General features: G+C 39.9%; 1 protein-coding gene across 2 annotated transcripts in view; it reads left to right on the plus strand.

Annotated features, from left to right (window-relative positions):
• ANO4 (anoctamin 4) overlaps nt 1-25552 on the plus strand; it is a gene marked incomplete at both ends in the record, with an annotated part of 231406 nt that overhangs the window by 146943 nt on the left and 58911 nt on the right. For both annotated transcript variants that reach the window (XM_082850054.1, XM_082850055.1), the window contains 6 exons: nt 7877-7959; nt 14015-14155; nt 16638-16802; nt 22224-22260; nt 24366-24477; nt 25436-25493. In XM_082850054.1, coding sequence (XP_082706180.1) covers nt 7877-7959; nt 14015-14155; nt 16638-16802; nt 22224-22260; nt 24366-24477; nt 25436-25493 — 596 coding nt within the window. The remainder of the gene's footprint in view (nt 1-7876; nt 7960-14014; nt 14156-16637; nt 16803-22223; nt 22261-24365; nt 24478-25435; nt 25494-25552) is intronic.

The following is a 25552-nucleotide window of genomic DNA, read 5'->3' on the forward strand; positions in this document are numbered from 1 at the left end:
ATTAATCACCATATGTTGTTTGAGCATGGGAATCAGTACAGCTAGCAAAATCCCTAGAACATTAAAAGAATGCAATTAATAATTGTTAAATGAACAAAAGAGGGGAGCAAGAACTATTTTTTTTCTGCTTGATTAATCATTCTTATTCCGTGTCAGGATACCTTTCTAATATCTCCATTAGATGAAACTACCAAATTTGTGTTCTTAGGCCCTTGTTTTTCCTCAGCTACCCTTGTTTTTCCCCTATCTGGTCACACTGACTTTCTCCAGAAGAGGTCCCAATGCCAGTAATAGTTTCGGCTTCTTAAAATGGAGTCACATTCCTGTCCTTCCTGGATCCTGAGATTACCCTCATCTTGGCATTTTAGAGTGTTTCACAAACTCTCTAGTCACTCATTTATATTCATTTGCATTATTACTTCCAATGGCCTACCTCAAATGTTGCAAATTAGCAACCCATAAAAATATTCTGTTTGGTTTTTACCAATTTTTAAAATATACGAATAAACTCTTAACATTTTAAAATTGAGATAGTCCATGTGAAAATACATTTTCATACTTCCTTTTGAAAAATTTGAAGAACTTGCCACAGCAGAATCAATGAGAACTGAGAAAAACCTACCACTTAACATGGTGCATACACTTCCCAATTTGTCCCAAACCCCACCACTCCCTATTATATGGCTTCTTCCAGGTTTTGTACTGATCTGACCCATTTAGCATTTGAGTTTGTGACTTCTAACTAAGCTCACTCATTGTGTGAAGATTTTACAAGTAAAGCTCTCAGGATGTGACTTATTCCTTTATTTCTAGGTTCTTGAAAAGCGCATCATTTAAACTCCTCTGCTCTACCCAGCATGGCTCTCATTCAGATTCAGTGGAAAAGTCAAAAGCTTTCCAGACAAGCAAAAGCTAAGAGAATTCAGCACCAGTTCAATTCAAACCAGTTTACAACAAACACTAAAGGAACTTCTCTAGGCAAGAAACACAGGAGCAGAGAACAAAAGAGGAAGGGAAGAAAAAGACCTATAAAAAAAATTAAGAAAATAACAATAGCAACATACATATCAATAATTACCTTAAATGTAAATGGATTAAATGCTCCAACCAAAAGACATAGACTGGCTGAATGGATACAAAAAACAAGACCCATAGATATGCTGTCTACGAGGGACTCACTTCAGGTCTAGGAACACATACAGACTGAAAGTGAGAGGATGGAGAAAGGTATTCCATGCAAATGGAAATAAAAAAAAACTGGAGTAGCAATATTCATATCAGACAAAATAGACTTTAAAATAAATTCCTCTGTTCTTCCTCCAAATGAACATTCTCAGAAAGTTATAAAGGACTGAAAAGATGAAATCTGTTAGTATTATTAATTTTACTTTTAAAAATTAAAATTAGCATTGGGAAAAAAATGACTGAAGGTGTGTATGAAGTAAGTCAATCTGCTTTCCTAGGAAGTAAGAGAATCATCTCGACCAGGTTTCTGAAAATGCTTTGAGTCATCAGACAGCAGGTCATCATTCTGAAATTAAAATCATAAGTACTCACTCATAGGTACTCCTCATTTTATTCCTGGCCAGAGCTCAATTCTTCTTTTTCTCCAAACCAATGGAACATAATCTTTTCTCAAGGAAAGACGTTAGACTGTAGGATCTTTAAGCTCCTTGTTTTTTCAAAAATAAGAAAAATGCCTTTAAAATTGTTTTCTGGGATTAAACATAATTTTCCTCTGGACTACCAGTGCAGACATTTTTAAAGTGAAGAATCAAATTAGGCCTCTCAATACCTATTATGTTACCAGAGGGCAAAAATTGGCAGCATTGTATCCCTAGTAGCTTTGGGAATAAGCGTGGACTTTTCCAGGCCTCCCAGAAGAAGAGTATAGATCAGAGAGAAGGATACAGAGCTAATGTCAGGCTCCCACAGTGAACCTATAACCCTGGGGCACAGCACTTCTGATTTATAACTAGTTTCAGCTCCTGTGGTTGGGAGAGTAGGCTTTCTTTGTCTTCCTTTGTCTCTCTTTTTGGCTTTTCCCATTTCAATAGAAGTTAAAGCTCCCAGATTAGAGTGTGGGCTCGTAGCTAGGAGTCATGTAGTTAGCACCTCTGGCTCCTACTCTAAATGCCAGTTGTGCCCCTAGTCCTTGTAACAGCCCAAACATCCCTGTTGTGGGTTGCATTGTGTCCCCCCAAAAAGGATATGTTGAGGTTCTAACTCCTGATACCTGTGAAAGTGACCTTATTTGGAAATAGGGTCTTTGAAGATGTAATGAAGTTAAGAGGAGGCCATACTGGATTACCAGTATGACTGGTGTCCTTATAAGAAGAGAAAACAGAGACACAGACACTCACAGGGGATAATGCCATGTGAAGACAGAGGTAGAGGAGCAGTACCTCTGCAAATCCAGGGATGCCAAGGATTGTGGGAAACCACAAGAAGCTAGGGGAGAAGCATGGAACAGACTCTCCCTCAAAGCTTCCAGTAGGAACCAACCCTGCTAACACCTTGATTTTGGACTTGTAAGCTCCAGAACTGTGAAAAAATAAATTGCTACTGTTTTAAGCCAAAAAAGAGGCAAATCAGGTTCAAATCTCAGTTCTGTTTTTTACTAGCCTTGTGAGTTCTCTGTACCTCAAATTTTTCATCCATAGAATAATGAAAATAATGCCAAACTTTACAAGCTTTTTAGAAAATAAAGATTAGTACCTAAGATGTAATAAATACTTACTATACAGTAACTAAATAAATGGTACAGTATTTCAACCCTGCCATGGAACTTAAGATATGCAGCTGAAAGAGGAGATTTCCCTGCATAGGTCTCTATAAATGCCTTAGGAAGATGATGAAAGATAGTTATTCAATGGGTTTTTTCCTAACTATTTGAAGAATGTTAATCATGGCTATACTTTCCAGAAAAATCCCTATATCAGTTAGGATGAGTAAAGTTAGCTGCCGTAATATACTAACTGCAAAACCTTGATGCTCAGTAGAACCCACAAACTTAAAACCCAGTCAGGTGTTCCTGGTTGTCAGATAGCCTTCTACCTGGTCATCCAAGTACTCAAATTCCTTCCATCTCATGGCTCCATCCTCTTCTAGATCCTCAGAGTTCTCTCCATTCATCTAGCAAAAGGAGAAAAGAAGCATAGGGAGGATACACCTACTTCTTAATTCCTCAGCCCAAAAGTGACGCACATCACTTCCACTTACTTTTCATTGGCCAAAATTTGGCTCATGGCCACATATAACTGCAGTAAACCTGGGAGATATAATCGGACTATGCTTAGAAAGATGATAAATGGTTTCAGTAAATGCATAGGAGTCAGCCACAAACCGTAATTATTCTATTTAAGAAAATGATAATAGAGTGTGGCCCGCCGAACACTCTATGTCATGTCTTCCTTTTATGTCCCTTATGGGCTGCATGTGACAAACTTCTCAATTGTGTGTGATTCGGAGCCAAGAGTGTCTTGCTATTTGAACACTAACCTACCTGAACACTAATCCTGACCCTGTCTGCGCTGACAGAAGTCTCAGAATTTCCTAATGTGTCAACTACTGTTGTGAGAGGATTGTTGTTTGAGATTGGCATTAACATCTCAGGTGAACTTGTTTGTGGGTAGATCAGGTAGAAGTACAGGGTGGAGAGTTGGGCACAAGCAGGGTCCTTAGGATCCTTGTATCCTGGGCTGGTAACAGGGCTTTATTTTATGGGTGATGTGACTTTATTGACGAGCCCCTGCTCAGAGACCTGGTTAGATTGGGGTTTAGAAAAATCATTAGCAGCATGGAAAGATAGATTGGAATCTAAGAAGTTCAAAATGCTAGCAGTAAGTAGCTGAGAAAAAGGAAATTTGGGGGCCAAATTCTTATGGAAATAATTGCATATATTAGAAAATGTTGACAAAACACGTCAGAATGTTCAGTCTTTTGAGAATCAATATATAAAAGAAATATACTTTTTAAAAATTTTGTTTAAACATTTTTTTCATGTGGACCAATTTTAAAGTCTTTATTGAATTTGTCACACGTTGCTTCTGTTTTATGTTTGGGATGTTTGGCCCTGAGGCATGTGGGATCTCAGCTCCCCGACCAGGGATCGAACCCACACCCCCTGCATTGGAAAGGCAAAGTCTTAACCACTGGACCGCCAGGGAAGTTCCAAAAGAAATATACTTTTAATCAAACTTAATCATAGTACTGGGCAGTATAAAAGAGAGATATAATATAAAGATATATATATATATATATATAGATGGATACATATACGTATAGCATAAGCCAGCTTCAAAGGAGACAAAGAGGAAAGTGTGAGCTCATGACATAAGGCAGCATATAACTTACCACGCCCAAAGCACATGGGCTCCCAGAGCTGTGTATTTAGACAAAGGACTTAAATCATGGAGTTATGAGGGTGGGGGATTGGAGCTTTGCCTTGAGAAGAGATCACCTATATTGGTTTGATTACATCCTAGTTCGTACATAGAGATAGAAGCATATTCCTCCTCAGATGAATGGGGATTTTCACACAAAGACACAAGAAAATGGCAGCTGCACAAACAATTCATTTCTTCTTCTCATCTTCCCAAGTTCTAGAATGGAAGAGAGGAGAGGATTATTGGCTGAAGAAGGGAATTACTGCTTCGAGTTTCTTTCTCCTTGAGGCAGGGTTCAGCACATGCTGGGGAGAAGGAAGCTGGTGGAATAATTCTTACAGCCACTGGCTTATCTTGGAAATCAGTTCCTACAGACGAGAACCACAGATGGGTCAATGGGGCTTGTTGGGAGCAGCAACAGCCTATAAGACAGACTGGATGTGTATCCTGTGGCCTTAGGCCATCCCAGCATGACCCCCGAGCAAGCCTTTCTGAGGCCAAGGGGTCCAAAGCTTTTCTTCTTATGGAGAAAAGCCACACATTCAAGGCTTGGCTGCCTTGTCTCTTCAAGGCTAGGAGGGACTCTGGAGACCAAAGAGAGAAAATCAATAAAGGGGCATTTGTTTGAAGGGCCAGAGGACCTAGTCAAGGAGATGTTTCAGGGACCCCATGCAAGGAAAAGATAATTTGGTGAGGCAGAGGGCAAATGTGCAGAAAGAAGTTAACACAGCAGGCCTGCCTTAGAGAGTCCTGCTTTACAGGGCTGGCCTGTGGCTGGCATCTGGGAACTTAAATTTCAGGAGAGTTTCTACCACCCTAACTGCTAAGAGTAACTTGTTTTACATTTGAAACGGTTTGCTCAAACATTATGGTTTGTGCTGAATACCTACCTGATTTTTTGTGAGGCTTGGGAATGTTGGAACGTGCTAGGCAAAGGATGTCTATGTGACCAGCCCCTGATAAAAACCCTGGGCACTGAGTTTCTAATGAACTTCCCTGTTAGACGACATTTCACGTGTTGTCACAACTCATTACTGGGGAATTAAGTACATGCTGTGTGACTCCACTGGGAGAGGACTCTTGGAAGCTTGCACCTGGTTTCCACCAGACCTCACCCCATGTGCCTTTTCCCTCTGCTGATTTTGCTTTATGTCCTTTCACTGTAGTAAATCTTAGCCATATGTACCACTATATGCTGAGTCCTATGAGTCCTCCTAGTGAATCATCAAGACTGGAGGTGGTCTCGGGAACCCCTGACACAATAAGACTCCTGGCAAGGATTCCAGTGGAAAATAGCTGCTCAGTTTTTGGCACTTTTCTTTCTTCATTTTTAATTGGAGTATAGTTGATTTGCAATGTTGTGTTAGTTTCAGGTGTACAGCAAAGTGAATCAGTTATACATATACATATATCTATTCTTTTTTAGATTCTTTTCCCATATAGGTCATTACATAGTATTGAGTAAATTTCCCTGTGCTATACAGTAGGTCCTTATTACTCATCTGTTTTATATATAGTAGTGTGTATATGTCAATCCCAATCTCCCAATTTATCCCTCCCCCCTTTCCCCCTGGTAACCATAAGTTTGTTTTCTACAGCTGTGACTCTGTTTTGTAAATAAGTTCATTTGTACATTTTTTTTAGATTCCATATATAAGTGATATCATGATATTTGTCTTTTCTCTGTCTGACTTACTTCACTCAGTATGACAATCTCTAGGTCCATTCATGTTGCTGCAGATGGCATTATTTCATTCTTTTTTATGGTTAATATTCTATTGTATATATATATATACAATGTATATATATATTGTAATGTATATACAATATTCCATTGTGTGTATATATATATATATATATATATATATATATATATATATATATATCTTTACTCCTCTGTCAATGGACATTTAGATTGCTTCCATATCTTGGCTGTTGTAAATAGTTTGGCACTTTTATTAACCTCCAAAGACATATGTTTATTTCCATTTCCCACTTCTAGAATTAAGCACTTGATTACTTTAGGCGTGACTTTGTTAACGACTATACTCTGAATTTTTCAGATTTTAGAGAGGCACTGTGGTACATATATCATATATTCTATAATCCCCCATGAGGTCCGGGAAGTACCCCATATTCAAATACATTAATATGGCTGCTTTCAACGTATGTGTACTCTCACTAAGAGGGATAAATGAAGACTTTGAGTAGCCTCACCTCAGTCGAAGTCACAGCTTGCCACAAGATGAATTTGTGCCAAACTTAGGGGAAGAAACTTACAATTTTTAGAACATTTTGAATTTTGCCATTGTGGATAGGGATTATATTGCCATCCCTCATTTGCTTAGCAGGAAATTGAGAATTAGAAAAGTGAATTCGTTTGCCAGTGATAGCACAGCTTGTATCTGAACTGGATTTCAAATCTAGGAATGTCTAGGTCACAAGCCAGAGAGCTCTTAACTATTACCCTATACTGTCTTTCCAGTTACTTATTTTTAAACATGTCTTCTGTGTCCGAATACCACTAATAAGGAGGTAGTGTGAGAGCAAGGGGGAGTAGAAAAGAAGGAAGTAGTTATCTCTCTTTGGAATGGACATTTGAATGTTTACCTTACCCCATGAAACTGATTCCAAATATATGACATATTTTTCCCTTTTGAAGTCTGACTACACAGCAAGGCCCAATAGAGATGGTCAACAATTACCTCTCCTAGGGTATCTCTGTGATATCCTTAGTTGCAGTCATCCTCTGAGTGAGTAACTGAGTGTGTGTTCCCTCATTGGGCTTGTGACTTCCAAGGCAGCAGGAATGTGTCTTGATTATTTTTTGATCTCTCTATCATTTTATAATGCTCAACAATTCATTTGTGTTGATATTTTTAAATTGAATTGAGTAGAAAGTTACTTTGGCTAAATGAGGATCACTCCCAGCTTTACCTGGGTAGGGAGGCCAACAGGTTGGGAAAGGTTCTTAACAGAACTTACACACTTTTGCCTTCAATGTGACAATAAAGAGATGGTTTGGAGAAAAGAGAAGCAACAGGACAGCTTCCTCCAACAAAACAGCTTCCTTCAGTAAAATAGGAAGATACAGTCTACACAGATATTTATCCTGAGGAGAATTTGGGGGACAAGAGATCACTGGCAATCAAATACATGTGAACTGCTAAGCTTTGCTTTTCCTTTTCTGCCCCTCACTTTTCAAATGATGTTGGTAACTTACATCTCAGGAGCTTTGTCATTCTAGTAAGTCTGCTCTGCTGTGACTTGCAAATCAGCTTAATTTAAATCTCTAAGTTTTCATTGTGTTTGACACAGACTTAGTAATTCTCAGAAAATGATCCTTGTTAAATAAAGTTCATCTAGAAATTCTGATATTCAAGAATGCTTACACAAACTGTCATTCTTTACAATGGCTTCATTATCCATTGGCACAGTTAAAAGCATTGTTTTATTTGAAAATGTCTGCCTTTCTCTGCTTGTTCCAGCGACAGTTTTCCTGGAGTTTTGGAAAAGACGGAGAGCAGTAATTGCTTATGACTGGGATTTGATAGACTGGGAAGAAGAGGAGGTTTGTATCATTTACCTCAATTTTCTTTTTTAAAAAAAGCCGATAACCAAGAAATACACAGTCCCTATTGAGTCATCGCTCTCTGGCCTGTGATGGAAGTCAGGTTGATTCATAAAGCATTTTTTATACCTGTCTTTATAGGAAATTTCAAGAGGAATTAAAAAAAAAAGCACACAACATTTTGATTTCTTAGTGGAGTAAAATTCCATGACTAAGTAAAGCATTTCACTTGTAGGTAGAGGCATCAGAAGAATTGGCAGTAAGATTTGTTTAGTTTCCTTAAATATTATCCGTTCTCTCTACTTTATCAGAAGGAGAATATTAGCTTCACAATTGTAGGCACATGGAAGCAGACCTCCTAAGTACTCCAAGGAAATGGTTCTGTGAACTCTACAGGACCCTGGACAGTGACCAGATATGCACAGGCTCAGTAGTTTTCCCCTAAGTGATAAATACTGAGGGGAAACCACTCCTCAAACAGCCTCTTTGGTGGATGTGGCTAAAAGCAGGACCAGCTCTAGACAAAACCGTCCAGGAGAGGTAAACTCAGTCCCACAGACTTCACTTTCTCAGCATGTCACTCTCCCTTTATCCCCTTCTAGGCCAATACACCATGCCCTTTCCTAACCTGTGTCTGGTCTTTATCCTCTCTCTCCTTGCCCCATTCCTGTCAGAAGTCTCGAGGACCCATGGGTGGGTTTGGTCACCATGTGCCCGGCCTGAACTCCTCTTCCCTTCCTCTCATCCATTATCTCCTACCTCTCCTGAGTACCATTTCCTCAGAGCCTTGCTGGGCCAGTAAATCAAATACACTAGTCATATATGATATGATAATGGGTATCAATGGGTGTTTTCCTTCCAAGAGACACAGATATATATTTTTATAAATTAAAAGGAATCTTCTGTAAACATAACTGGGAATTTTAGCCCTGAGATAGGCTTGGTGGGGGAGATAATTTTGAGGGGAGTGTTTTTTCCTTCAAATCATGCCTCGTGGATGGCTGCCTTTTCTCCTCACACCCATGAACACATTTGGGTAGTTTTTAAATCTAGAAATGATACTGGGATTCTCAGCAATCCCTGTTCTTGTGATGAGGCCTCTCTCATGCTTTTATAAGCATGCATTCTCTAGAAAATGGTTTTCTGAGTTGGAAGAGACTGCCCAGGTGACTTCTGGGGGCTACCAGCCACAGCCAGGCTGCATTCAAGACTTCCTTCTGGGTGGAGCTGTTCTGGTTTTTGTTACACGTGTTTATGGGAGTGGCTTTCGAGTGGGATGGAAAATGCTCTTTCCTGGGAAGCTGAGTCACCACTAAGCAGCTGTGTCATCTAAGACAAATTACTTCATCTTCGTTTTCATTTCTAAAGAAAAATGTTTCTAAATTTTCCCCTTTCAGCTATAAAGTAGGGCATTAAATAATTTTGACTAAACCAGTCTAAAGTCACTGTTGGCCCTTGTGGTAGGCCCACAACGTGAGTACCCTTAGGGTAAACATATCCCTTCAGAAGTCTAGAGCTTCTGAACTCCCAGCCCTGTTAAAAAGCGTGGAGTGCTGAACCCTGCCTTCACTCAGCACACCTGTGTATAGGAACTCACGTCAGGGGCCATGTGCAATTCTATTTCTGTTTGGGATTCATTGTAGAAATGCCTCTTACTTCTAGCCTGTGGTTCTCAGCTTGCTGTACAGAAGAGCCCAGACATGCTGCATGCCTTCTTCAGGGGTAACCCAGGATGTTACTTTGCTAGGGCCGCCGTAACAAAGCGCCACTGACTGGGTGGCTTAAGCAAAAGAAGTTGACTGTCTCACAGTTTGGAGGCTAGCCTGAGATCAAGGTATTGGCAGGGCTGGTTTCTTCTGAGGGCCGTGAGGGAAGGATCTGTTCCCAGTCTCTCTCCTTGGGTTGTAGATAGCCATCTACTCCCTGTATCTTCACATTGTCTTCTCTCTGTGCATGTCTCTGCCTAAATTTCCTCTTCCTATAAGGAAACTAGTCATGTTGGATTAAGGTCCACTCTAATGACCTCATTTTAACTTAATTACATCTGTAGAGACCCCGTCTCCAAATATAGACACATTTTGAGATACTGAGGGTTAGGACTTCAACTTATGAATTGGGGGGTGGGGTGGGGACACAATTCAGCCTGTAATACCCAGGATGACAGGTCTGGCTCCATGACTGGCCTCATTTTCTGGATGATTAACTCAGTGACCCTTGATGACCCTTATAGCCTAATGAATTGAGTTTCCCAAAGAAGCAGAATATTCTAGATCTGTTTATATCCTAAAGTGTAGCTACCTAAAATAAAGGAGGCAGAGGCTGTTTATAATTGTATCTCCCCCTGACCTTCCCCATTACCTGCCACTGTGTAAAGTCAGCATTGGGCTTATCCTGCAGCAGGAGACGGGCTGCCCTTCCTCCTACACAGGGAGGCCACTACCAGACTGTGCCCATCCTCCATAATCTCTCTTCTGTCAGCTCCTTCTTTGCTTTCTGTCAGTACCTTCATCTAAGTCTTGAGTGTTTCTGCCTGGACTAACTCAGTCTCCACCGCACCAGAGTTTGTGCTTATTTTCCCTCCTCTTCCAAGACACTCATGTAGAACAAGTTCTTAATTAATCAGAATGGCTTCAAAATACCGTTGTGCTGATTATCTTTTCCTAATCCAATAATTGCTTTTTAGTCAGAAACTTTTCACATTGGATGGGAGTCAACTCAATGAAATGAAATCTCAGCTTGATTTAGAATTAGAGGAACCTTGATTTTAGCTGGATTTGAAAGGTATTTACCTTGTTTTCAATACTAATTAAGAATACATTTCAAGTCCCTCCCATCAAAAAACTTGCACAAGCCTCTTAGATACCCTCATCCACCAGAGGGCAGGCAGCAGAAGCAAGAAGAACTACAGTCCTTCAGCCTGTAGAACAAAAACCACATTCACAGAAAGGTAGACAAGATGAAAAGGCAGAGGGCTATGTATCAGATGAAGGAACAAGATAAAACCCAGAAAAACAACTAAATGAAGTGGAGATAGGAAACCTTCCAGAAAAAGAATTCAGTTGATGACAGTGAAGATGATCCAGGACCTCAGAAAAAGAATGGAGGCAAAGATTGAGAAGATGCAAGAAATGTTTAACAAAGACCTAGAAGAATTAAAGAACAAACAGAGATGAACAATACAATAACTGAAATGAAAAATACACGAGAAGGAATCAATAGCAGAATAACTGAGGCAGAAGAACAGATAAGTGACCTGGAAGACAGAATGGTGGAATTCACTGCCACAGAACAGAATAAAGAAAAAAGAATGAAAAGAAATGAAGACAGCCTGAGAGACCTCTGTGACAACATTAAACGCAACAGCATTTGCATTATAGGGGTCCCAGAAGGAGAAGAGAGAGAGAAAGGACCCAAGAAAATGTTTGAAAAGATTATAGTTGAAAACTTCCCTAACATGGGAAAGGAAATAGCCACCCAAGTCCAGGAAGTGCACAGAGTCCCAGGCAGGATAAACCCAAGGAGAAACATGCAGAGACACATAGTAATCAAATTGACAAAAATTAAAGACAAAGAAAAGTTACTGAAAGCAACAAGGGAAAAACGACAAATAACATACAAGGGAACTCCCATAAGGTTAACAGCTGATTTCTCAGCAGAAACTCTACAAGCCAGAAGGGAGTGGCATGATATATTTAAAGTGATGAAAGGGAAGAACCTACAACCAAGATTACTCTACCCAGCAAGGATCTCATTCAGATTCAACAGAGAAATCAAAAAGCTTTACAGACAAGCAAAAGCTATGAGATTCAGCACCACCAAACCAGCTCTACAACAAATGCTAAAGGAACTTCTCTAAGTGGGAAACACAAGAGAAGAAAAGGACCTACAAAAACAAACCCATAACAATTAAGAAAATGGTAATAGGGACAGACATATCGATAATTACCTTAAACGTGAATGGATTAAGTGCTCCCACCAAAAGACACAGGCTTGCTGAATGGATACAAAAACAGGACCCATATATATGCTGTCTACAAGAGACCCACTCTTCAGACCTAGGGACACATACAGACTGAAAGTGAGGTGATGGAAAAAGATATTCCATGCAAACAAAAATCAAAAGAAAGCTGGAGTAGCAATTCTCATATCAGACAAAATAGACTTTAAAATAAAGACTATTACAAAAGACAAAGAAGAACACTACATGATGATCAAGGGATCAATCCAAGAAGAAGATATAACAATTATAAATATATATGCACACAACATAGGAGCACCTCAATACATAAGGCAACTGCTAACAGCTCTAAAAGAGGAAATTGACAGTAACACAATAATAGGGGGACTTTAACACCTCCCTTACACCAGTGGACAGATCATCCAAACAGAAAATAAGGAAACACAAGCTTTAAATGACACAATAGACCAGGTAGATTTAATTGATATTTATAGGACATTCCATCCAAAAACAGCAGAATACACTTTCTTCTCAAGGGCACACAGAACATCCTCCAGGATAGATCACATCTTGGGTCACAAATGAAGCCTCAGTAAATTTAAGAAAATTGAAATCATATCAAGCATCTTTTTTGACCACAATGCTATGAGAATTGAAATCAGCTACAGGGGAAAAAAAAAAAAAACGTAAAAAACACAAACACATGGAAGCTAAACAATACATTGCTAAATAACCAAGAGATCACTAAAGAATCAAAGATGAAATCAAAAAATACCTAGAGACAAATTACAACAAAAACACAATGATCCAAAACCTATGGGATGTAGCAAAAGCAGTTCTAAGAGGGAAGTTTATAGCAATACAAGCCTACCTCAAGAAACAAGAAAAATCTCAAACAATCTAACCTTACACCTAAAGGAACTAGAGAAAGAAGAACAAACAAAACCCAAAGTTAGCAGAAGGAAAGAAATCATAAAGATCAGAGCAGAAATAAATGAAATAGAAACGAAGAAAACAATAGCAAGGATCAATAAAACTACAAGCTGGTTCTTTGAGAAGATAAACAAAATTGATAAACCATTAGCTAGACTCATCAAGAAAAAGAGGGAGAGGACTCAAATCAATAAAATTAGAAATGAAAAAGGAGAAGTTACAACAGACACCACAGAAATACAAAACATCCTAAGAGACTACTACAGGCAACTCTATGTCAATAAAGTGGACAACCTGGAAGAAACAGACAAATTCTTAGAAAGGTATAAGCTTCCAAGACTGAACCAGGAAGAAATAGAAAATATGAACAGACCAATCACAAGTAATGAAATTGAAACTGATTAAAAATCTTCCAACAAACAAAAGTCCAGGACCAGATGGCTTCACAGGTGAATTCATTTAGAGAAGAGCTAACACCCATCCTTCTTCAACTCTTCCAAAAAATTGAGGAAGGAACACTCCCAAACTCATTCTATGAGGCCACCATCACCCTGATACCAAAACCAAAGGTACTACAAAGAAGGAAAATTACAGACCAGTATCACTGATGAATATAGATGCAAAAATCCTCAACAACAACAAAAAGAATACGTTTCAAACCTATGGTTAAGGGTGAATGACATCTATAGGAGCTTATTAAAAAATAGATGCACCATGTTTTTAACTGCCTAAATCGAAAAATTTTTAAATTGTAGAAGACTAAGAATTATAACTCACAAAGCGACTTCTGAACATTTTGCTGTTCAGAAGCTTTCTTTGTCCTGGTGTCCACATCACTCCCCGGTAATAAAAGTAAAAGCTTATTAGTTGTTTCAAACCACTAGGGACAGGACAAGTTGGTCCCTTTTCTCATTCTCAGTTTCTTTCTTCAAGTATAGTTTAAAAAGATACTAGAGACACTTAACTATTAGTCTAAATTACATAGCCTTGATGATAAAAAGTCTAGATCATCATTAAGCAGATTTTCTTTAAGTGGCCGGTTTCCAAGCCCATGTCATTGACTGTGGCATTTGTTGACTCGGTTTTCCTGTGGGGTAAAATGATTTTTTTCTTATTGTCTGAACAGTTCTTCAGTACATAAAAATGTGTCTGCTTGTTCTTTAGGAAGAAATACGGCCCCAGTTTGAAGCCAAGTATTCCAAGAAAGAGCGGATGAATCCCATTTCGGGAAAACCAGAACCATATCAAGCATTTGCAGATAAATGCAGCCGACTTATTGTTTCTGCATCTGGAATATTCTTTATGGTCTGAAACTTTTTTACAAAACTCTTTCTTTCATAAAGTACAAACCTGTAGCACGGTAACAACAATAATCATATCAAGCGTTTGGATACATTTTTGCACGTTCTGTTACTTAGTCCTCACAGCCATTCTACATGGTGGTCAGGGATGGCATTGCTGTCTGCATTTTACAGGTGGAGCAGCTGAGACTCCAGAAGGGTAAAGGGCTTGCCCAGATTAGCCAAGAAATAGACAGGAGCTCAGATCCTCTAATCTGCTGTTCTTTGCATGTGTCTCTCTATGTCATAATGAAAGGAACTAAAACTATGAGATAGTATTAATACCTACAGCAGTGTTTTTCAAACAGTTTTTTACAATGCCCGTACAGTAATAAATACAAACGTTGTCATAACCTAGGATATACTACGCAAATAGATGTATAAAACCGAATATGGTAATTGAAACAATGTTCGTCTTTACAATATGCAAGGAACTCTGATTTTTTTTGTTCTATTACAGTCTATTTTTTAATAGACTGTATATAGCCAGCTATAACTCCCAAACATTTATTTCACTAATGATTATACAAGTTTGCAAAACACTAATTTGAAGCTGGATCGTTAGCTTTTCCTAAAAAGAAGTCGTTTTATGATCAACTTTGACCCTGTCAATTACTGAACAAAACATATGCAAATATGTCAGAAATGTCATTTTAGACAGGAAAGGATGGTTAAGATCCTCCTTTCCTCTTTTCAAACAGCAAGTGTTTGTAAGTATATGTCCTAGTTGGTTAGACTGGGAAGGACAAGACAATAGAAAATTCAGACAGTCTACCCCCCGTAGCCAGAAAGGAACTGAGCCCAGTGTCCCTCGGCTCAGATCAGGACTCAGATCCGTGCCCTTCTACAGATGCTGCTTTGATAGCAATTGTGTCGGGCCTTGCCTTCTATAAGTGCATCCACATTTATTGTTTGGGGTTTGTTTCTCACGACAAGACCTAAGGACATAAATTAAGTTCTCCTTGTTCTACAGATGGGGTAGATCATAGAGGTAGAAGCCACGGAAAGAACAAGCTACGTGCCCAAGGTCACACTGCTAGCTCGTAGCTGACCCAGGACTCAGACCTAACTTCTGACTCTGAGTCCAGTGAACTTCCCATTCTACCACATTGCCACCCTTGTCTATAATTCAGTGTAGTTCTCACCTGTCTCCCTATCAGCAGCTCCAGGATTCAGACACGGGCGATTTTTGTTTCTTTGTTTTCTATTATTATTACTACTACTTTAGCCAGTTCAGCTAGGGCTCATACCTGAGCTTTTAGAGCATGTGACTCATAGTAAGCCAGAAATAGAGTCTGTGAGAAACACAGAAAAAGCTTCTATAAAGAAAGGAATATCTAAGTTGGCAGACGCTGTCCTGAGGCCCAGCTTTAAGATCCCGTTTTTGACAACTATGTAAGCTAAGGTCTCTGCTCAAAGACATATTAAGTAAGTCATCTAACGAAAGCCACAAAACTTTTTGGAATCTCAAATTCCCATTATTCATAGAGAAGATATGCCATATTCTTCTCAAACACCATGAAATGTTCAGAGGAAGATGCCTCAGTTCAGTCTGTGTATATATCTGATAGATAAGAGTATGTACCTCTCACAGGCTTCTTCAGCAACAAATAACTGAGCACTTGGCATGATACTAAGTTGCTGCAGAAATGACAGTTACCATCCTTACCCAGATGGAGCTTACCATCTAAGTGGGAGAGACCAGCAATAATCAAACAAATTGTTAGAAATTATAAGTTGTCTACTGAAAGAAGAGTACCCTATAACAAAAAAAAAAGCCTGGGGGCAGGAGTGGGCGTTCATGAAAAGCATTAATTATGAAGTAGTTCTTGAGCTGAGATGTGAAGAATGAGTTTGGTATTAACTAGACTGCGTGAGGGTGTGTGTGTGTGTGTGTGTGTGTGTGTGTGTGTGTTTGGCAGGGGAATGGGTGGATCAGCATTTGGGGCAAAGGAAATGGTCTTGAAGATTAAGGATGCTTAGCCCATTGGAAACAATAAGAAAAGGTCTAGAGTCTCCAGAGGGAGGGGAAGAACACTCAGTGGTGCTGGAGAGACTCTTCCAGGCCACCATAAGGGCTTTGCTTTTATCCTAAAAGGAAGCCAATAAATAGTTTTAAACAGAAGAGTGACACGATAAGATTTCCACAATAAATATTTGTTCATTTGCTCAATCTGATATTCTGTTTAATAAAGTGTTACCCCATAGCCTAACGGTTTATCAGCTCTCAAGTTCTGTGGCTTTTCTATTTGGATAACAAAGAACGTACAAACAGACAAGAGAAAGCATCAACCACATGAAAAGTGTGCATTTTGTTGTGGTGTCTTGAGTTAGGACCACTGCCGCTTTATCTCGTTTCCTCATCCGAGGATTTTCCAGATGGCGGGAGCCCCTTCCTCCAACATTCCATCACAGTGCTCACTGGGTGTCCTCTGTCTTCCTGCCAGATCTGCGTGGTGATCGCCGCTGTGTTTGGGATCGTCATTTACAGGGTGGTGACCGTCAGCACTTTCGCTGCCTTCAAGTGGGCGTTAATCAGGAATAATTCTCAGGTTGCAACCACAGGGACTGCCGTGTGCATCAATTTCTGCATCATCATGCTGCTGAACGTGGTAAGTGAGCTGCAAGGTAACTAGTCAAATGGATAAAATGTGTGTGCTACAGGTGAGTCTTCTTCTGTTTCTAAAGGGACCTGGCCTTAGAGAGGCTGGTCAATTATGTGGCACTTATGGCCTGGCTGCAAAGTGCCTGGCATAAGGTGTACTCATCTGGGGATACAGAAGGCTTGAGTCAAATCTGGCCTCCAGGATTTTCTACATTGTAAGACTGGGCAAGGCACTTACCCTCTCTGAACCTCAGTTCCCTTATTTATCCAGTAAGATAACACTGTATACCTCTTGGGGAAATTTAGAGAAAAAATATATTTTAAAGGCCCAGCTCAGACTCTGTGACATAGCTCAGTAGTGTTGGTTCCTGTTTCCTTTTGCTTCTGAAGGATGGGAAATTAGCATCCAAAGCATTTCTTGCAATAACCCAGCAAGGAGTATTTCAGGGTGGTACTTGTAGCTTGTGTTGATTTCAGGTTTTTTTCAAATGTATATTTCAGCCCAGCTGTCTCCCTTGAACCCCAAACATCTTCACCGAACACACACAACCCCCAACTCCCCATCTTCCCTCCAGAATGAGCTCCTCCTGCAGCCCCCATTGTAGTCGCCTAGGCTGAAACACCTCTGCTTCTCTCAGCATCGAAATGTATCCAGAATTTGAGCACTTTTCACACATCCCCAGTCCCCACCTTGGTCCAGGTCCCCAGCATATCCCACCTGGATTACTGCAGTGCTCTCTGAGCTGGTCTCCCAGCTTCCACGTCTGCTTCCCTCAATCCAGGCTCATCATAGCAGCTAGAGCAAGCTAGCTTCATCCATGTAAGTCAGCCTCTGTTCACTGTACCCAGCGGCTTTCCTCTCGCTCAGAATAAAAGTTCTGTCTTCACATGGAGACCCAGGGTCTCCCTCATCTGGCCCCAGCGAGGTCTCTGACTTTGTCTCCTCTCTCCTCACCTTGACTTTCCTGCTTCTCACTGGCCTTCCCTTTTCTCTTCAATGTGCCAGACAAGCTCTCACCCTAGGACTTTTGACTTGCTCTTCTCTCTGCCTGGAACATTCTTTCCCCTGGGGTCTGCAGAGTTTACTCCTGCACCTCCTTCAGGTCTCCGTTCAACTGTTACTTTTCCAGTGTGCGGCTTCCCTCGTCACTCAATTTAAAATTGCAACCCACTCCTGCCGTCTGACCATTTCCTAGCTCCTCGCCTGCTTTATTTTGTTCTATGGCGTTAATCGCCATCTAATAGGCTATTTTTAAAATTTATTTTGTTATTTATCTTCTCCACTGGAATGTAGCCCCAAGAGGGCAGAAACTTTTGTCTTTCCTGATAAGAGTAGTAGAAGATCTAAGTTTCCAAACTCTGGCAACAGAAACAGGCTCTGGCTTATAGTAGGCTCTCAGTAAATTGTTGTTACTATTTGCAGAACAAAAGGCAGTGGCTGACATTGTTAGACTTGAGGTTTGTAGGAGGGAATAAATAACGTATGTAGAGTGCCATGTATAGTGTTAGGCATGGAGTAAGTGTTCAATTATAGTTCCCCTCACCCTTATTTATACTGTAACTTAAATCTGGGCCATTGTGCTGAAATCACCGAGATAATGAAATATAGGTAATTTATTATTATTATTAAAGATACAGGAACTTCTTTATTATTTTAGAAAAAAAGTTTAAAAATCCAGAAGGTAGGGGAAAAAAAAGCACCTGCAGATCATTTTGACATGATGACTGTGTAACTGCTTGGTCAAGTGGAGATTGAAAGTGACTGTTTGTCACTCCCTTGCACTCCCCCTGTCCCCGGTTCAGCTAGTCTCAAAGTTAATTGTGGAATGAATATTCGTTGTGAAGGGGAGTGATTCATAGTGCAATTAACCAAACAGCCTGAGCAGTGAAAGATTCTGAGTCCAGGTAGGTTGCAGTGAATTAAAGCTTACTGTATTTTATCATCTCTCTTCTCCAATGTCTTATTAAAATTTAATTTATACATCTTAAGAAATAAATTTCTGCATATATGCAGTGGCTCTATAAACACATGCTTGCTGGTACATTTTGACCAGGAGCCAGTGTTGTCACTTCATTTAACTGAAAATCACTTATCCAAAAACCTCTGCTTAGTGGAACACAGCCAAGAAAAGAAGAAATAAACTAAAAACAAAGCAGGAGGGGAGATGAAATAGTATATAATTAGGGCCACTACAAACCACCTACTGTGTGCTAGGAGCTAGACAGGTAGGCGTTTTACATGTTTTATTTAACAAAGGGTTTCTGAGTCACCAAAACGGATGACCAAGCCCACACACTAAAGCTGACATGTGTCATTCTTAGGAATGCCCTTAAGGTTTCTTTTCTTTTCTTTCTTTCTTTATTTTTAGATACAATGTGAACACATTTGGTGTTCTGATTTCTCAGCCAACATCAAACTAAAATAACAGAAGGTTACTAAGGCAAGAATACTGACAAGGTCAGAAAATGACAAGCCATAGCAAGGGGAAAGAAAGAAAATAAAAAGCATACACACTGTAAAACCAGCATCATCCAGGACCCTTTTGTGCAGTGACCAATTGCCTTACCCTCCTTGGCCATCTCTGAGGACATCCTCATCCAGCACACACCTTTACACTCCTGTCTTATGCCCTGAAGCTTTGCAGGTTCCATTATGAAGGCAACCAAATGTGTAATATAGCTGGGAAAGCTCTTCATCAAAATATATTTTTAAAAATTTTAAGTCCTTAAAAAGCAAATATTGAATAAAGGACAAATGACAGACTAATGACTATAACATAGCTTTGACCACTTCAGAACTAAACTATTAATGACTGCTGAAATGACCCAATTTAAGACATTTTTATGACTCAATAATATAGTTTTTATAGCTATATAAATTGTTTTCAATTACTTAAAATTTTGGCCATACTGGTCTTGCAAAAAAAAAAAATCATTTGGACATTAATCATGAATACTTTTTCATTAACTGAATATAAAAATCTTGAGAGCTGGATTGGTATTTAATCTATGTTCATTAAAGCCTCTTTCAAATAATTATTATAGATCATATACCCTACTTCTGACTTTCTTCCAACCCTAACTGAAGAAGATCTATAAGGAATGCCTATTTTCTGGATTTGACAATGTGTGTTTACTTTTATGTGTATTTAAAAAAAAATAAAGCTCATATTATTTTACAAAAGTATTCTGGATCCTAACAAACTATTATGCCTCTTAGTGACTAGTTATGGTGTTTTCATTTTATTCCATGTCTTGAAAAATAAATATTTCAAAGACAGAGTGAATAGACAGATTTCCTCACTCCTCCTTGTCATGCTCTTTCAATTTTATTCTGCTTCACTAGTGGCCAAAGAACATCTCAATATAGTGGTCTCAAGCTATATATGCCAATAAAGGAAGACATTAAAAGTCATTACCATCCTTTTTATTCAGCCATACCAAAATGAATCTGACATTTCATTGTAACCTGTAAACAGTGAAAACCACAATGACTTGTTCCAAAAAGAACTAAACCAGAAAATATGGCTTGCATCAGAACAAACCCACATATATTGATCAGGTGGACAAGATAAAACTAGAAGTGCTCATAGCTTCTTTTGGCCATATCCTCAGGATCAGAAAGCTTGCTGTTAGTTAAAGATTCTGACAGTAACCATTTGTGGCATCCAGTTTGGAAACTTAGATCTTCTACTGCTCTTATCAGAACAAACTATCCGTGCTTTCTGTCTCAACTGGCTAGTGAGAAATCAGGCCTTTTCCAGAAACCACTCATGTGAAGCTCTCTTGCTGGCTCCCAGTCCCTTTGTTTATGTGCTCTTTTCCGTTGCATCCTGCTCAAAGTCTCACTCTCCATCTCATTGTATCATCCAGATACAATGTTCACAGATGCCATGAAGCCCAGTGTCCTCATACACTTTACCTTACTTTTCAAAAGGTTAATAATAATTATATTTCAACTGCTGTGCTGTTCCTTTTTTAAATTCCAATTTTTTCAGTTTCCAAACAAAAATAACGATGGCATATCACCCGCTCTCAAGGCCTTTGAGGCAAGTGTGCAAAGCGAGGCACTTTAACAAATGTACCTCAACATGAAAGATTAAAGGATGAACTAGGTAATCAAAAATTATATTTTTGAGAAAGGTTGTCTCACCAGTTGAATTTAATTTTCCTTGATAATTATGTAAGTAACTTTAATAATACCATGCCTTTGTAATATTAAAATAATTTTGAGTAGAATATCTGTCCTAATATGTTGTTTACCAGTATTTTATTTTTATGATAAAATTGAGATGTATGACTCATCTATAACACAAGATTTCTTACTGAAAATTATACCGGTCTGTTTTAACATTGGACTCCAAGAGTCTGAGATTTCTATATACAAAATTTGATACTGTGGCCATATGAATTATTTATATCTTAATATAACAAACCACAGTCTTTGCTGAAAGTTTAGAGTCATACAATCTGAGTATTTAGACTATTTCTGTAGTTAGAAGAAATCTGGGGTAAGAGAATGCAACAGTTAGGAAGGACCTCAAGATGAGTGTGTCCAATACCCGTTCTCAACCACACGTAAGGAAAACGATGGTCTGAAGAAGAGGTGAGGTAACATGCCCAAGACCTATAGCTTGCTGGCTGGTAAAGCTGTTATTCCAGCCTGGGGAATTTTAACCAGTGAAATTTCGCTACTTTAGTCTAAATGTGATCTTAATTTTCATATTGTTCAAATCCATTTGACTAGTTTTCTTTTTCGTTTTCATTTATCATCTTTCATTTTAGAGAAAGCACTTGCTCTTTTCTTTTTCAATTTATACCCTCCCTAGGGAATCTCCTAGAGCTGGATTTGCCCTTAACTGTACCCCCTGTACTTCCATACACACACACAAGCACAGGGACACACACCCCTTCCATCCTATTAGGACCCTCCATTTACCAGATGGCTGGGTGAGTTAGGGATGCATCTAATTCACTAATAGAAAAGCAGATTACCATAAGTTTGGTGGTTCCCAATAATGTTTGATCACTTTGGTGTTTAGGAATGCTATAATCTAGAAAATCAGCCCATAAAAACAATAGGATTACAGACCCTTATCAGAAGCAGTCTTAGAGATTTTACATTGAGGAGGTCCAGGAATGTTGTGACTTGCCCAGCATCCCTTAGCAAGCTGATAATTAGTGGCAGCTGGCCTGCTGTTACAGAATTATTCACCCCAAAACAAGAAGTGAGACTTTTAAAATATTAAAATGGGACCTTGTACAGTTCTTTCTTGTCCTGAAAGGACACAATTGTTGATGATGTTTTCATTGTTTGCACAGTGGATGGTTAATGAAATTATTGTCATTTATGACTTACCTATTTACTTCATAATTACAGATGTTAGAACATCTACAGTTTGTTAAATGTATTAAATTTATTTTACAGCTCTATGAAAAAGTTGCACTGCTTCTGACAAACTTAGGTAAGTGGAACCCTCTTTATTTCACAGTACAGTATTGTGGTCTGAAAAATACCTGCTCAAAGATTCATTTCTGAAACACTGCTGAAAACAAATATTCCCTTTATTTTGAATTGCATACAACAATTTGTTCTTTGCCCTCAACAGGACATGTTAGATATGTCTAGGAATTGAGAGAATCTTTCCTACCTAAAGCTTTAAAGCATTTAGACATTATCTTTCATGAGCTAATATAATTTAAAGTAGGTTTTCTCTTACAAAAGTACATGTGTATGAAGTACCTATAATCATTTAGAAAAGCGTTCGTTTGCTGTTGCCTACAATTTTTATTTAATTAAAAACACAGCAAGTTTTAATGGCGTATAAAATCACAGCAAAATTAGTTGCTTTGAAGACTGGGAGTCTTTTATGTAGACAGGCTAACCATTACTGACATCTGTGGAAATGACATTCATCTGGACAAGTCATCCCTAGGAACGTTTCTCTGACTCTGTAAGGCACCAGAACAATCTGGTAACCAGCTATGAGCCGTACATTTACTACATTTTCAAGATGGAGGAATTGTCCCAATTTCATTAATGAGATATTAGTCATTTTACTCTATGCAGTTTGAGAAAATTACATGCTCCCACACAAAACCTGTTTTAGCACATTCCCATATGTAGCTTGCCAAAGGAGAAAAAAATCACAAAAGTGTTTTTATTTATAATCATCATTATAATAAAAGATGCCAGATACATCTGGCATCTCATCTTTTTGAGCCCTTCTATGTGCCAGATACAGAGCTAGGCACTTGGCATATCTCCTTTGAATTCATTGAAATCTTCCATCACCGCCACTCTTTGCCCAAAAATATAGAAGTTTATGTCCACAGAAGAGGTAAGTGCCCATTGATAGACTGTGTCCAGGGGGGACCTTGCTCCAGGCTGGAAAAGATGCCTGTGGAGATATGAGCCATGGTCAATCTTTGGTTGGGCCACCGGGGAACCCACCCAGCTGGCTGATGAGCTAGGAGACCTTCCTGTGTAACCAAGAGTTCATTAGCAGAAGTGAAGTAAAGCTAAAGCCCTTGAAGCATCCTTTGTCATTTCTTCCCTCAACAGCAGTATGGCCTTGTTCTGAAATTGACATTTAAACCATTTTAAATCCGATTCTCATTCTTTCTCCCCTCCCTTCTCAGATATACTCCTGGGAAGCATTTTGAGCTATAATTTGTGGGAAAGGAATTGATGGGGTAAAATGGTAAATGAGCAATTAGAAGCTCAGGGAATGTGGAAACAGAAAGTGCTATTGCATTAAATGCATTTTCTTTGACGTTGTTTGAGGTGAGGATGCAACTTCCGGGGAAGGATAAGCACATTTGACATGAGATTTCAGGTTGGAGGATTGATCCATATTTTTGGTTTGCATCACCATGTCCAAAGAGCATTTGCTGTATGGAAATTGAAATACAAGAAGAGGAAAATTGGTGCCTGACTGAGGTTAGGAAATTGTAAGACAAAGATGCTGCTATACAATAAAAGCTCTAAAGATGAGGTCATCACCTCTTCGGTACTTGTCCTTGAGAATGAAAATGATGATGGATGAGGGTGACAGGTAATGGGGTCAGATGCTCATTCTGAGATGGGGGGTCTGACTCCCTCTCTCCCAGTAGCACCTCACATCACACCAGAAATAGAAGTCGAGACCAAGGAGTTATTAGGAGATGGGAGGGGACCTGATGCCACGCAGGCCCCACCCCACAGGTGGAAACTAAGAGCAAAAGGAGAGGCTCCTGCAAGGAGCCAGGGCCGGGAGTGCGGCCCCTTCAGCCTGCCTGTCTCTACTCCAGGCTCTCCGGGCATCCTGGAACAGCGGAACAAACGATATTCCCTGCCCTCGGACAAGTTAGTAATCACTTCCCACCAAAGCCTCGCTCGGGCTGGTCTGGGAGCTTGAGGAACCCACGGATGGTCCATTCTGTCGCATGTCATCTGTAGGCAAGCTGGGCTCTCCTGCAGCCTCCTTAGGAAGCCTCTGCTCCCACCCCCGCGCGTCTGGGGAGCTGGACAGAGGGAGTTGAGGAGTTAGATGCAGCCTCTCAAACTCTGCTCCCCTTGTATCCACAGAACAGCCTCGCACTGAGTCCGAGTGGGAGAACAGCTTCACCCTGAAAATGTTTCTTTTTCAGTTTGTCAATCTGAACAGCTCCACGTTTTACATCGCATTCTTCCTCGGAAGGTAAGAACCCATTCTCTCCACACCTCTCCCGGCCAGGGACAGAGCGCACAGAGGTCACTGACCAGGGTGACAGAGAGGCCAGCCTTTAGGGTGATTTTTATAAAGTGTATAAAGAGGAGAACAGTCTCCTCCTTTCCTTCCCCTTCCCATTCTGGGGAATGGTCTCCATCAAAGTCCCTTGTACCTTTTCTTGTTAAGGTGAGTAGAAGAAAATAGTTTGCACACGTGAAGTGTGAATGTAAAACCTGCAGGCTCCATCTGTACCTGAATCGGGCCTCTGGATCTCACACCTGTAAGAGCAGGTGGCATCAGGGGGAGGACAGCAGGCAGCATGTCCCAGATCCCTGACCTCACAGAGGAGGGAAGGACGTTCAGACAGGAAAGGGGGCTGACGTAGGATGCCGAAGGAGACTGGGTAGCTTCCGAATCCAGCAGTTCTGAGGATGTGGAACGTCCAGGTACCATGAACTTCATTACAGCAGGAAGCGTGTCTGAGGAGACGAGAACCAGGGGAGAGCCGAGTATTGGGTTTTAGTGAAATGGATGAGCAGCCTCTCCGCAGTTTCCAGCTACTTCAGTATGGAAAGCTAGTCAAATAGTTTCGTTTTAAAAAATAAAAAACACGGCATTACTAATATTCAAAAAGATCTGATGTGTTTAAACCCAACCTGCTGCTTACACCACAGCCCCTTGATATTCAGCAGAAAATGTTAAAAGCCACAGCAGGCATCGAGGACTGGCCTCTGTGTTCAGGAGCCAGACAGAAGGGCCAGGAGAGAAATATCCCCCGGAGAATTCCAGAAGCTGCCGTTATGCCAGTTCCAGAGAGTTTTCCTAATTCCCTGACACCTGTTCCTTACTGCACCGGTAATTTTCCCTGGAGGATGTGCTAATCTGAATATGATATTCACTGAAGGCTACAGGATGCTAATTGTTTGTTTTTCTGTGTGTGTTGAAGATTCACAGGACACCCAGGTGCCTACTTGAGGCTGATAAACAGGTGGAGACTAGAAGAGGTCTGTATTCTCCCATCATTCCTTGTTTCCTACAGACTTGGCGTTAAACAGGCTTAGGG

Source organism: Leucopleurus acutus (genome assembly GCF_964270905.1).
Source record: "Leucopleurus acutus genome assembly, chromosome: 11".
Classification (NCBI taxonomy): Eukaryota; Metazoa; Chordata; class Mammalia; order Artiodactyla; family Delphinidae; genus Leucopleurus; species Leucopleurus acutus.